The 14,078-nt window shown below is 42.5% G+C and overlaps 2 protein-coding genes across 9 annotated transcripts in view; both read left to right on the forward strand.

Annotated features, from left to right (window-relative positions):
• Positions 1 to 1,488: 1,488 nt before the first annotated feature.
• rbm8a (RNA binding motif protein 8A) lies at positions 1,489 to 5,163 on the forward strand. Of its 2 annotated transcripts, none has more exons than XM_060064527.1 (6): positions 1,489 to 1,640; positions 2,375 to 2,434; positions 2,518 to 2,598; positions 3,185 to 3,321; positions 4,481 to 4,617; positions 4,798 to 5,163. In XM_060064527.1, exons 1-6 carry the CDS (start codon positions 1,580 to 1,582, stop codon positions 4,844 to 4,846), a joined length of 525 nt encoding a protein of 174 aa, XP_059920510.1. In that variant the 5' UTR covers positions 1,489 to 1,579; the 3' UTR covers positions 4,847 to 5,163. The 2 variants fall into 2 exon arrangements, with proteins under 2 accessions (XP_059920510.1, XP_059920509.1); XM_060064526.1 differs by having other exon boundaries at positions 1,497 to 1,646.
• Positions 5,164 to 5,310: 147 nt separating this feature from the next.
• Positions 5,311 to 14,078, forward strand: part of otud7b (OTU deubiquitinase 7B) — a 33,143-nt gene continuing 24,375 nt past the window's right edge. For all 7 annotated transcript variants that reach the window (XM_060064515.1, XM_060064516.1, XM_060064517.1 and 4 more), the window contains exon 1: positions 5,311 to 5,821. The gene's annotated coding sequence lies outside the window, so the exon portion shown is untranslated. The remainder of the gene's footprint in view (positions 5,822 to 14,078) is intronic.

Here is a 14,078-nt window from a genome sequence, read left to right on the forward strand (position 1 = left end):
CTTAATGGCTCATCAGTCACTTCCAACATAGTTGCCAAAGAACAAATAATGTGTTCACTGATGTGTCCTCTTGTCCAAATATATAGACAGACTCTCTAGACTAGAGCCTTGGATAACCTAATAGCTAACCTAACCATCTGCAACATAATATCCAACCTTAAACATCTCAAACTTTAGGTTGTTTGGTTTCATCTCTCTTTACTGCTCCATCTCTAATAATCTTACAGTACCTTTAATACCTAAACTCAACAATCTGTAGTTATGAGCCTCTAATCACCACACACTTTCCATACTTATACACCAATACAATGAGGCCATCTTTTGTTGAGACTTTTAGTAAGTTGTTCACCGCAGCCTTGAAATGGAGAGTGTCTAAATCCATCCACCCACGGCTCAACCAACCCAGGGATTTTTCTCTAAATCGATTTGGTCTGTGGAAAGAGGCAAGAGAATCAAACCCGATGTTACAAATAATGTGTAGTGAAAATGTTACATAGTGCTGTTCTACCTATCCTACCTTTATTTACCCTAGATACTCACCATTTTTAACAGTACCTGACCTTCACCCAATCCATAGGCCTATTTTAAATATCTCTAATGCATTTTAAGGTTTTCTTCCTTGAACATCCCAAGGTTATCACAAGAAAAGTTAGTATATTTTCACCCATAATTACCCAAAGACAATTAGGCTATTCATTAATTCATATTACATATAAATACCTTTAGCTGAATTATTTATAATTATTCATTTAATCAAGCCTTTTACTCACATTACAAACTGTATGCTTCTATGCTTGATGTCTTTAGTAAGCTGAATTGCTACTTGTCAAAAGGTACATTATTGAACTATATTCTTAAAATAGTTAGGATTGGATATGGAATTGGTGTGCAAACCATTTAGAAGTGCGAACGCATAAAATATAAATTAATCGGTGAGGGGTGAAGAAAGACTGTCCGAGGCCAACATACACCACAACAGCTTGTGGTCCTACATATATGATAAGTCTATACAATCTATTTTACGGTGAAGAACGGTCCAGATGAACATTAAAATCCTACATGAAAACCGGTATTATTGTAGCACCGTGTTAAGAAGAAAGCCGTATCGACAAAAAAAAATAAAGTAGTGAAGCGATAGCGCCATCTACTGGCCTTTAACTTTATCAGTAGAAAGGATACTTCTTCAATTATTCTAAGCTAATTTATAACTTCACTTCTTCACAATTTACTTTTCATCTAACGTAAATTACACGGCTGTACTCAACTTAATAAATATTCACATTTTGCATGAAGACCCATAAAAAAATGAAATGACAGATAGACTTGTTAGACCACAGAGTATAAAGGGAAATTACACGGGCTTTTATATTCAATTCACGTATGACATACTACAGGTTTGTTTAAATAATTAAACACCTCTCTATTATCAATTGTCCTAAAAACAAAACAAAAAACACAACATCTTGCGTCTAGAAATACTTAATTTACCGCAACCTGGCAACTCTGATGGAACGTACCTACTCGACGCGAACAGACTCGCACAACACATGCGCGCCAGAGAACAGCATACACAGACATCATGGCGGACGTTTTAGATCTTCACGAAGCAGGAGGCGAAGACTTTCCTATGGATGAGGATGGTGATGGTAACTTTAAGTTAATTTACAGTCGGTTAAATGTGCTGTATATTTATTTCACACGCAGTGAAGCTCTGGCAATTTGGGTTTTGTGTAGAAACCGCTACAGTAGCATCGGGGTGCGTGGTGCTGGGCCTTAGCATGCTAGGTTGCTAATGTGCTAATTCTCCATTCAAACAATTGCTACATTGGAGCTAATGCTTTAGGCATTGCCTGCAGCTCTACCCATTATTGTCTACGCTGTATGTATTCTATAACTGAATGGATAATTACAATATGTTTTGTCTTTGTGTTGATTTGCGTCTATGTAACTAGCCTGGCAATGTGCCAGTGAGCTAGCTATTTACGCTAAATAAATTAGCGTGATTAAAAAAAGTGAAGCGTGCTTAGGTGCTAAGTGGTCAATGTTGCCTGAATTGCAAACCGTTGAAGGTAAATTGAATGGTGCCACTCCAGAACATGTATTATATGTTTCTCCTAGATTTGACTTTCCAAATTCTCAAATGGTACAGCACAACTTGTTTATCCCGAGGAGTCTGCAAGCAATGCCCAAATGTATACAACAGCTGGTTCAAATAACACATCTGTGGTTTTAATGGAGAGAAAGCCACAGGTATTTAACAGACCCAATTACCCCAATACGCAAAAAAGAGTGTCGGGAATTACAAGAAGCAAATAAACTACAACAATACTTCTCCCGGCCCTATTCTAATGTTTTCTAATGATTCCATCTCCAGAGAGCATCCACAAGTTAAAAGAGAAGGCGAAGAGGAGGAAGGGAAGGGGTTTCGGCTCAGGTGAGTTCTCTGAGTGACCTTGTTTTATAACAAATTTGTGTGGTTTGTGAAATGTATGTAATAACATGAATGTCTATCATTAGCGGATGAAGGCGCTCGTTCCCGAATCAAGGAGGATTATGATACAGTGGAACAGGACGGTGATGAGCCTGGCCCACAACGCTGTAAGTTTAATGTTAAAAGTTGCAATGTATTTGACTTGGTGGTATCTAGCGGTGAGTTTGCAGATCGCATCCAGCTGTATTCCACCCTTAACCCTACATGCCAGCACAGCTGGCGTGTAGGGTTGTAGCCTGTAGTATGCACCTCCAAAATTGTGACATCTAGGACATCACGTAGTCAAGTAATGAGCTTCCTTGATTTTTTTTTAAATAGTATTTAGTCTGTAAAATTATAGGTCATAGTTTTTGTCTAATTTAGAAACTTGACCTTATATGCAAGTGTCCGTGCTTGAACTGCTCATACGATAAAGACCTGTGCCGTGCTCCTCTGACGAGCATAGAACCTCCACAAGCAAAGTGCACGTCAACAGCAACGTTGTGGCCTAACGGCGACTATATAAATACCATGGTCGTGTGTGGACTCTCCGCACACTTGAAGTCAACCATACACTGTCCTTTTGGATTTGCTTGCTTAGTATGAGCAGGCATTTTAGAATAGTCAAACATATAAGCTGTGCATTTCATTTAAATAACAGCAGATGTGTTTCATTAGTGTATCATTAAACTTTTCCTGGTTTCTCCCATGTAGCTGTGGAGGGCTGGATCCTGTTTGTGACTGGAGTTCATGAGGAAGCCACAGAGGAGGACATCCACGACAAGTTTGCAGAATTTGGAGAAATCAAAAACTTGCACCTGAACCTTGACCGAAGAACAGGGTATCTGAAGGTTAGTTGTTAAAAGTTTCTCTCAGACTGTTTAAGAAATGGGCTTCAACATTGTGACAGAATATATGATAAGAAAAGTCTACCAGTTCACCATGTTTACAATTGATTGTGACATGAATATTTACATAGATTTAAGCAGTTCCAAACTTACTTTTTATATGTAGGGTAGCCACCTGCGTTTGTGGAATGTCGCCTTTATGACCTGGTGAATATGATCAATAATAATAAGAAATATGATCAGACTAATGCGGAAAAGTTCACCTTAACAATTGTGCTGGGCATCCGGCATCTCTCCCTATAGATTAGATTCAGGTAGTGCGACTCGGACTCCGAGCAAGTCTGATGCATGAGGAGGAGAGCTTACTCATTTCTACGAGAGCAAAAGCTTGTGTAGGCTTTTGCTGTCCATGCATTGCTCTCGGTTCCGTCATCCCTTTCCACTAACCGTAGCGAATCCCTAATAAGTCGTTTGCTTCTAGGCTCTATATCTTGGGCTAGGCTGATGAATGAGGTCTAATTTGTTATTAGCTTGGTAAGTTATGGATTAAAAGGCCAAAGTCCCTTCAACAGATACACAACTGTCACTGTCAGTTTAGGCTATATCCAAATATGTGCATAACTATTTTATATTTGGATTGAAAAGTAAAACTGACCAAATATTTTGTAAGGACAAAGTAAAAGCTTTCCCTATCCTATAGAAAAGGTTTTTCGATGCTATGAGTAATTCCGTCTTTTCACCAATGCGAAAATAACATACTATTATAATTGATTCAGTGATTGCTACTCCTGTTCGATCTCAGCGGAATGTTTTAATGCTGGGTATATTCGATCTCAACCACTAGGTGGCAGCCTTGTATTATCTTAGCACAAACACCTGCTTGGAACTAGTGTACAATAAAAACACACAGAAATTGCTTCCATTTTATGATTCATATTATTATCTATTATCCCGAAAACTTTGTTTGCTCTAGATTTGTATCAAAGCTTGTCTTCATTGGCATATATTTTCACCTTTTAATATATAAATGGAACTTTTTGTTGACTATTGTCCTTTTTAAATACAGAACAGTTGAATAGCCTTTGTGCTTGAAGGCTGCTCTATAAACAGACTATTCTTGAAAGTTGGTGTGTGAGCCCTGCCGTTGCTCTGTCCTTCCCAGGGTTACGCGTTGGTAGAGTACGAGACCTACAAGGAAGCACAGGCGGCCATGGAGGGTCTGAACAGCCAGGACCTCATGGGCCAGCCAATCAGCGTGGACTGGGGCTTCGTCAGAGGGCCACCCAAGAACAAGAGGAGGTGAGTGTGTGGCTCTGGGTTTTTCTGCCTCTGCCAAGGTATTACTGCCGGACTAGGATAACCCCCATGTGCTTGATTTTCATGTTTTGTGTGTTTTTGCTACTGTCTATTTCATCCAATGATGTATATTATCATACCTTGATTCTTGGCTTTATGGTAAAACTTTCTTTATCTCTACAGGGGTGGCGGACGCAGGCGTAGCCGGAGCCCAGAAAGAAGGCGGCGCTGATCTATTTTTCCTGCTTGTAATTGGCCATAGAGACTGTCCATTACGCTTAGTGGCAGTTAACTGGTCATCCACCAACACGATCATAATTTTAAGCGACTATGCGCTTTTATGTTCAAGTATGTCTCTTTATGTAACATTGTGACATGAAAGCTTCCTGCAGAATGGGTTACCATATAGCTTTCTAACTAAACTGCTTAATTTGGAAGTCACCTGTTTTTTTAAACAGTAAAAATTTGGTTATGTAATATGCATTTTATGTCAGTGGAATTTTTTGTTTTTTGTTACTAGCGGTCAAATTAAACTTTTAAAAATAGAAATTGTGCCATTTGCTTTATTTAGAAACACCATCATCTTGATGACTTCACCCATCAAATAATACTGCCTGTTGTGTAATATTTTTCGGTTCTGCTTATGTAGAACATATCTGAAGTTATGGTTCATATTTATCTTTATATACACTTGTATTTGGGAACATGGATTAGTATTATTCAATAATTCTTCATTTCTATTTGAAAACATTTGCTGACATAAATAGTTTTTCTTTAAATTCTCAGATTTTAAGGTAACAATACGATTTCCTTAAAGGATAAACTTGAGGGAATAATTGCAATGTTGAACTTTGTTTACTCATCTTTTAAACCGTATGTGTGTATAAAGCTGGACATCGTCGTTCAGATGCGCCAATACCGTCATTGGTCGATTGGAGTGTCAGCGACGTGTGTTCTCTTCAATGATTGGTCAGCGCTTTTAATTGGGCGGGCCCGAGCGCTGTGGTTGACGTTGTTGTTGTTTTAAGTGGCTAAAGAATTACTTTGCCGTTGGTGGTCCGGTGTGGATTTCTAACTCGAGTGGTCATCGTGAAAAGTACAAAAAGTGAATCTTTCATGGACATTGTTACGAAGACTGCATCGAGGAGCTCAGAAGTCCTGGAAAACTATTATAACCGATGAAATGTTATCTGCGAGGCCGCTTAAGGTAAGCAGACAAGGGGCACTCCACTAGCTAATGTTAGCTACTGGCTAGAGGTAGCTGCTCGCTAGCCTGATGCCATGGTCCTGTCTATTTACCTTGTACTATAGTTTGATAGAATATGCATAATTAAACCATTTCACCAATTGTTTATCATGTGAGTTAAAATCTGTTATTTGAGCGAATGCATATTATGTGAATAACGCCGACCAACCCATTCCGTATGATCACATGAGATGTTTATGTAAGTGCTGTGTTTCTTGTAAGGTGTATTTTCGTCTGGAATATACCCGGCTCCTATAGCTTGCTAAAATTCAATTATGTTAGGACAGGGTATGAGCACTGTGGTGAAACTGCAGTTTATACGGCAGAAGAGGTGGGAGTTGCTTGGTTAGCATTGCGTTAGCCTCATGCAACTATTGTTCCAAGTTGCACGTAAAGCAAATGTCTATTGTAAAGTTGCAGAGAGTGAGTGAGTGACTGGGCTTATTACAAGCAGTGCAAGTCCCATTCGTTGTTTGATTCATTGATATAGTCAACCACCGCAATAACCCAGGGAGAGCTTTAGTTTTGGACAGGGGGGATCTCAAGGGAGCGGCGCAGAATAATCACAATACGATGCTCCTGCGTAGCCCCTTAGTTATTATGCTTGTGTTAAACAGCACGGAGTTGACAACGTGAGCCACTACGCGTTTATTGGCAACCCCATGCTGGCAGCAGTTCATAACCTAACGTTGCCCCATCGTAGCAGTCCTTAGTTAATGTTACTTCTTTCAATACTGCGAGTGTTAATCCTAATTTCACTTTAACGACAGGGTTGCGTTACGCTCTAGTTTGAATTATTCAGGTCCTGCATTTATGGATTATTTTGTTTGCTGAAGCACAGAACATACTGTCAACACTGAAGCAGGACAGAGATGGAGGTTTTTCTGCCATTTTTGGTCCAGATGGGCAACCTGTCTGCTGCTTCTGAGCCCCCCTCCCCTATGAATTAATCTACATGTTCCAGTCTTTATTAGACTTTTCACGACGATTAAATACAAATAAATATATTGAGTTGTTGCTTCCTTAGCTAGACTCCAGAATCTGGAACGCTGAAGGGTATGAGAAACTCATTACTGCAGGCGTTGTGGAATTTGCAGAAGGGAGGTGTTGTGCTGTGGTCGGCAAAGAGAACGTCCCCTCCCACCTGTAGTGTTTCCTTTCAGTGACTATGCCGGGTGTTTGAAATGCCAAACACACACGCCCAAATGGTCGCATGGAAGAGAGGCTGCCCAGATTAAGCGTCTTGCACTGTGGGTGACTCGTCTCAACCAACCGACCATTGTTGTTGAAATGGGCAGTGGCTGGTGAGTTTGTCTAACTTGTGGACACTTTGGAACAGTGGCGACTTTGTTATTTCAAGTTTGTTTCTCACACACAGTAGTTTTGAGTGTTCAAATTTGAGTTGTAAAGCAGAATTTGACACTGATGAGCTTCAAGTAAGGTATGCATTTGTGTATCACGCAACATAATTTCCCCTTGCCTCTTGACTCATTTAAGATAATTTGCTTGGGACCTCCCATTGATGTGAGAATCTGAACAACCGCTAACATGATACAAAAAACCTGTTCAAGCTAATGACTTCATATGCAGCTGGTAAAAAAACATGTGACAGGCTGTAGGATACATTTTTATGAACTGGAATAGGAAGGGAATGGTTAAAGGTGTGTGTATCGAGTACCCAGTATTAAAAGGGGTTAAAGGTTGTCGCGAAAAGGGCTTCAGGCTGATGTGATTGGTCACAGCTGAAGGCCTGGCAGCAACGTTCTAGAACTGTTTCCTGTGGGCCGAGAGCACAACAGCAGTCACTGTTATATTCCTTTCCAGGGTCGAGTCATACAGGTGAGCTGTTGACTTGGATCCACCATTGGTTGAATGTTTTTTTGAAAGGAAGGGTCCATATAACCAACAACCAAGCATCTTTGTGCTTTGGCACTATGGCTGCCATATTGGATCTAAGCTGGCTATCATGCTGCTTCAGCAAGCCGAAGGATATGAAATTTTAAAGTCATCCATTCACTGGGCCGACCCCCAACAGCTGCTAGGTGTGTGTGTGTGTGTGTGTGTGTGTGTGTGTGTGTGTGTGTGTGTGTGTGTGTGTGTGTGTGTGTGTGTGTGTGTGTGTGTGTGTGTGTGTGTGTGTGTGTGTGTGTGTGTGTGTGTGTGTGTGTGTGTGTGTGTGTGTGCGCACAGTAGCGCGGGGGGGTCCAGTGTCAGTCGTAGAGCCAAGCCCATTAGCAGCCCGGCTATTCCCATAGGTTCCTTGCTGCAAACAGTCATATTAATAAGTAAATAGAGGCTGGCCTCTCCAGGTTAGTAGGACAAACCAACCACTTTTACATGATGTGACGAGTTTGGCTCAAACATGCTGAATGAAAGACTACTACTGTGTGGTAAACTGTAAAGCACAATATGAACACGCACTGCAACTCAAACCTGCAACGTTTCTGATAACATAAGGTTACAATAAGAACACATCTATCGTGAATTCCCATCATCCCGTGTGTCTCTTAGCAACGGGACAGGAAGAGATGTCAGTGTGAGGTAGGAGAAACCAGGCTCTGTCCCTGTACTACTACAGTGAGGTTGCGATCAATAGGTAGCCTGTCTCAGGGAGAGAGAGAGAGAGAGAGGCCCGCGCACCCAGACAGCAACTCATAAAAACTCTGCAGCCCCACCCTCCCCAGCCCTGCTGGATGCTTGCCAGCCTTGTGACACAGCAGCCAGCCAGCGCCCAGCGGTGTTTACGTGAGGGTGGAGAGGCCCAGAATCACCGCCTCACCTCCATCACTGCTTGCCTCACCTGCCCTTCAGTGGCTCCACTCGCCAGTCGCCACACGCCTGGTGAGTTAGGTGTACTGTTGGAGGCTGGTCGGTCTGTTTTAGTTTTGAGTGGGCTGTTATAGGCTGGTAGGTCTCTGTTTGAGTTGGGGGGGGTACCGTTGTAGGCTGGTAGGGCTCTGTGTAGAGTTAAAGGCTGATTATGGTCCCATGTTCACGCAAACGCAAGGGCGTTACGGACCCCTTACCTCCTTGCAGACCCTCCTCTGCAAGGGCCTGATGTGTGCCTCCCAAAAATGGTATCCTACCGTCGTCGAGGAGACGCAGCAGCTAGGGCTGTGATTGGTCCGCCTACTAAAAGCCTACGCAACCATAGAGGTTCACGACTGTGTCGAAGCGTCTGCGTGATCATTGCGTTGCGTGAACGTGGAAACCATAATCAGCCCTTAAGATGCACTGTTGTTGGCTGGTGGGTCTCTGTGGAGAGTTAGGTGTACTGTTGTTGGCTGGTATAGGTCTGTTTAGAGTTGGGTGGCCAGTTGTAGGGTGGTAGGTCTCTGTGTAGAGTTGGGTGTACTCCTGTGGTACTCGCCAAGTTAGATGTACTGTTGTAGAGTGGTATGTCTGTTGTTGATCTTGGCGAGTTGTTGTATGCTTATTGTTGTCGGCTGGTTGGACTTGGCAAGTTAGGTGTGGTGTGTTTCAAGCCTGTGTCACACTCTGTTTGCAGTGCTTTAGACCTGTTGGATAGGTTTGAATATGTGTTATATGTCAGCCTCATACTAATAATAATAATAATAATAGATTGAATTTATGTAGCGCTTTTCTAGACACTCAAAGATGCTTTACAGTGAAGGGGGGGACCTCACTAACTACCACTAGGGTTACTGTGTGAAGTTCTGCTCCATGCATTGATATTTGAATTTAATTGAATACAAGGATAAATGCAGATTTAAATATCTAATTATGTACCAAGCAATAGCAATGTTTTAGAATTAACAGCTGTTCAAAGTTACTTCTATAATTATATGTAAATTATTTAAGGCTAACTTAAACAACAATGATTGGATAAGCAGGTAAGAAGTATTGCAGCATAAAATAGTATGTCCTATTTTCTGGTTCGCATCATTTGCTGATCCATTTATTTCCAAGGCGCTTGTCTTGGAAAGCAGCAACCAAAATGTAGAAAACACATTGTATGGAAATTTAATTTGAATATGCAGTGTTTGCTGCCTGACATTGAACACCTCAAGGCATATAACCTTTGACTTCCATCATACTGGTCCATGCACCCAGCTGGGGAACGAGGGGAACAAGGGAGTATCGGTGAGAGCTATCCCAGACCAATAACTCCGCTTTCACTGGGCGTATGAAACCAAATGCCACTTTCAACAGTAGAGTTGGCATTAAGCGATTCCTGGATTGAATCCTGAACATGAGTCCCAGTCTATCTCCCCAGTGTCTCGATGGCACGAAGGGCCGTAATCCCACACCCTGGCCTGATGAGCAGCTTCTCGCCCCCTGGATGACATCACACGGGGCTTTGACGTATGGCCGCCTCTGGGTGTGCCAAGCCCCGCAGCACATGGAGATTCACATGAGCATTAGCAGAACACCACACTGGGGCCGGCCTCTAGGATTAACCCGTCAGCCAGCTTTGGTTTGAGTTTACACATGTGAGGAGTCGGCTAAGTGCTTGCAACTCGTCGTGCTCTATCTGGAAATTGACCTGTGGCCAATGTCTACTCTTTATGGGACCATCTTTGATTGAATATCACACCTTTTGGTCGTTGCTGTTTTGTATTGGGGATAAGGGTTCGCGTTCTGGAAAGAGAGAGAGGAGGCTACTACGGAGTCCCTTAAAGCAAAACAAATCTGAAGAGTCTAGAACTGTTTTTAAATCACGATTTTTCGGTTCAGCCATTTCACAAACCGTAGCAAAGTAAAAATGCTAATTAATCGTTTAAACCGAAAAAATCGCCCAGCCCTACTTCCACAACAAGTAAAGACTTGTAGTGGGGGATATCTCGGCCACGGTTGGGAAGAATTGGGACAAAGGAACTTTGGCCTTGACTCTCTCAAGTCCATATTCCGCGACATGGAGGAGAACGGGTACTCCCGGAGCTGAGCTGCCGGGCTGCCGCCGAATTCCCCCCGCCGGAGCTGCTCGTCCGCTGATCCACAAAATCGTAGCTATGCTCTGATTGGAGGGGAGTGGGGTAGTGGGAGGTAATATTCAACTGTGCCCACTTCCTACATAGGAGGGGTCGCCGAAACTGACTCGCTCATTTGGTAACTGTAGACTGTAAACTATTTTCAAAGTTTGTATGCGTGTGGGAGCACCAGAGCCCATAACAACACCCCTAATCCCAGGAAAAGTGTTGTTTTCATAATATGTCCCCTTTAAAAAAAAAATTCAACCTCACTTTGCACTACAGCACCCACTGCATTTTCTGCAGGAAATGCATTTTCTAGTTTTCTTTTTTTCTTTCCTCTTTATTATTCTCTACAAAATTTGGGACCTATCTCCTTCCTCCAATTTTCACCTAGAGACTCCATTCAAATGTAAAATGTTCATCTTAGCTTGGAATTGCGTGCTTCTTTTCAGATTTTTTAAATATTTTATACTTTTTAAGATATTATACTTTTAAAATACTATATTTTTTTAACATGGGAGTCAATGGGAGGACGGCAGAGACGTCCTCCCATTAAGACGTAACAAAATAATTTTTTCAACCGTTCGTTCAAACCATTTAACAAATCGACACAATTGTATCTTCAATAATATCCAAACTGAATTTTGATATCATTTAAAGTTTCTTCAGAATCACAGTTTTAGTTTCATACCGGCTTTTAACGTTTCTTTGTCTTAAATTATCTGGCTTTATTAGAAAATATTTTCAACCTCACTTTGTACGACAGCACTTACCGCATGTTCTGCAGGAAATGCATTTTCTAGTTCATTATATTATCCCTGCGGGTGGAAGGGATTTGTACTTCAGACACAGAAATGTGGCAAAACATGTTGCAGAGAATATACCTCATTGTGCAGTTTTAAATAGTAATCTCAAAATTTTCCTTCCAACATCGGGTGGAAGCTTGGCAGTCTCCGAGACAGACATGGAGATGTGATGGACACAAAGGCTGGACAACGATAAAGAGGCAGCCAGCCCTAGAGGAGTGACTTCTCTAACACTGAGTCTGCACTTTTAGGTTCCAGCATCCCAGAACATACAAAAAACAAAACAGTTGTATAATTTACCAAATAGAATGCTCCGTTTGTGTTGCTATGCTGAGTGTTGGTTAAACACCTGACACGTCACGCAGATGTCAACATGGCATAGCATGACTAGCCAAAGCACAGTATAGGAGTCATGGTTGTCTTCACTGGGTGGCAGCAGGCCTATCCACATCATTCTGCTTCAGAGGCTTTCAATGAGGCCTGACGCAATTGGGTATGCTGGGACACTCCCTGGAAACAGACCTGGAAACTCTCAGCTCTGCACTACCAAGATGGGCCACTTGGCTTAAAAAATTCAAAATGACGGAATAAGAAACCAAACTAAGTTTTTGGAGTGTTCTTCCGACAATAGCAGTGTGAATTCGCCAGCTGTTGGGAGTTGGTAAATAAATAAGGGCATACCTAATGGTGCCTGGTGGATTGACCCGTGATCTGCTATGGCCTGATGGCACACAGGGCAACCGTTCTCCTATGAAATGTAACGCGTGGACCGGGTGTTTTTGAATGATGGAGTTCCCAGCCAGCATCGCAGAGGGAGAGAGTGAGAGAGAGAGAGAGGCCCAGGAATGCTGTGCATGGATTTCACAGGAACACACCGCACCGAGCGAATCACAGAGCCGAAGGGCAAATGTTCTCTGCTACAGCATGACATCACCTTCAGACACTCTGCTAAATAAACAGTCGCACTCAGGAGCGTTGTCCCTGCCCCTGGCCATTTGAACCCCGTGAACCTGGCCGTTATCGGCACCCTACAGCGAGTGGCAGTGAGAGGCCACAGTACAGTGGTCCACCATGAACCATGAGAATGTCCAACTGCATTACAAGTGCTGTCCTGGAGCGAGGCTCAACGTTGGTGCTGGATTAGTCTCGGACAACTGTGGATGCCGCGGGGTGCCAGTTCACTTACCAAGAAGGAAAATTAGATCAAGCAGGCTGCTGTACAACATGAGGTCACCTGCTTGGTTTGGTCCCTCTTTTTTATTTGATAAAAGCCACAATTTGAATGCCAAGTAGGAGGCTATCTCTTACAGAGTTTTGTTGCGTGTTATTTGGGGCATATACTGGCTTGTTTGAATTATCCTACAGTTTTGCTCTTTAAACATAAACATCTATCTCTGTGGATAAATGTTTATCTTCCAATCACTTATTTAACGTGAACTCTAACTTGTTTGGTTAAAAACATCTCTACGCAGTACGCACTAACAATCTCAATTCCTTAGATGGGACGAAAAGATTCCAATCTGATTAAATAAACATTCAATCTTGATCCTTTTCCCTGCATGAATAACCTTCTTGGTTCTTGGTGTTTATCCCCGATTGAGCAGAAGTGGGTTGTTGTATGGATGTGTTAGTCGAATGGCCAGCCATAGGAATGTGGAGCAGAGAGGGGAAGGGGAAGACGTGGGGGCCGGCCGGCAGATTTTTGAGCGGTGACTGGACCAGCTCCATAGCCACTGGGCCAGTCTGGTCTGGGCTGCGGGAGGGTGGCATGGCTCTGGAATCTCTGACATCCTCGTTGTGGGCGTGTTCACGTGAATGTTTGTCTCCATGTGGAACTCGGACACGAATGGGGGCCATGCGTTAAGCTGGGCTGGTAATGTAACCGTGCAATGTTTTGCACTGTAGGTCTGTAAACCATGTGTCAATAGGTCATTGGTATAAGGTCCAATTTTGCTTGGAGTGATAAGGTTTGGTTTTACATCTGGGATAGTTTTCATTAGTCGTTAGAAGCAGATTTTTATATATATATATCTGTTTATTCATCATAGCCGGAACCTCGCCAAGCATAGTTTTCCTGGCCAGAAATAATAGTAACGCTTGACCTGTGCAGCTAAATTCCTGCCTAGCTTCTGCTACATCCAATAAATGTTTAAGAGGTCTTTGATTCACACACTGGAGAAAACTAGTGTTCACTTATAGACTAGTGTTGTTAACATTTGCTGAGCTCCGTTTAAAGAGACTTAACCTCACTGGGTCTCATTGATTTATTTGCCAATGATCCCCCCCCCCCCTTCCCCCTTCCTGCTACTTCCGTCCATCTGAGGGCTTGGCCAAACTCTAATTTACTCTATTGATTTTCTGGAGGTCGCCAACCACAAAAAAAACATTAGCCCCTTACCTCTGAACAGGCCAAACAGGTTTCCCCTGGAGCAGGGAGACCTTGGTGTTACGGTCAAGATAACGTTTACAAGCACAGCA

The sequence above is a fragment of the Gadus macrocephalus genome, chromosome 11, assembly GCF_031168955.1.
Source record: "Gadus macrocephalus chromosome 11, ASM3116895v1".
NCBI classification, from domain to species: Eukaryota; Metazoa; Chordata; class Actinopteri; order Gadiformes; family Gadidae; genus Gadus; species Gadus macrocephalus.

What these genes read in the sequence shown, in the direction of transcription:
- rbm8a (XM_060064526.1), top strand. Translation starts at nt 1,580, where the DNA reads ATGGCGGACGTTTTAGATCTTCACGAAGCAGGAGGCGAAGACTTTCCT. An exon ending in TGAGCCTGGCCCACAACGCT is followed by an intron (nt 2,599 to 3,184) that starts GTAAGTTTAATG and finishes TCTCCCATGTAG; the next exon opens with CTGTGGAGGGCTGGATCCTG. An exon ending in CCACCCAAGAACAAGAGGAG is followed by an intron (nt 4,618 to 4,797) that starts GTGAGTGTGTGG and finishes TTATCTCTACAG; the next exon opens with GGGTGGCGGACGCAGGCGTA.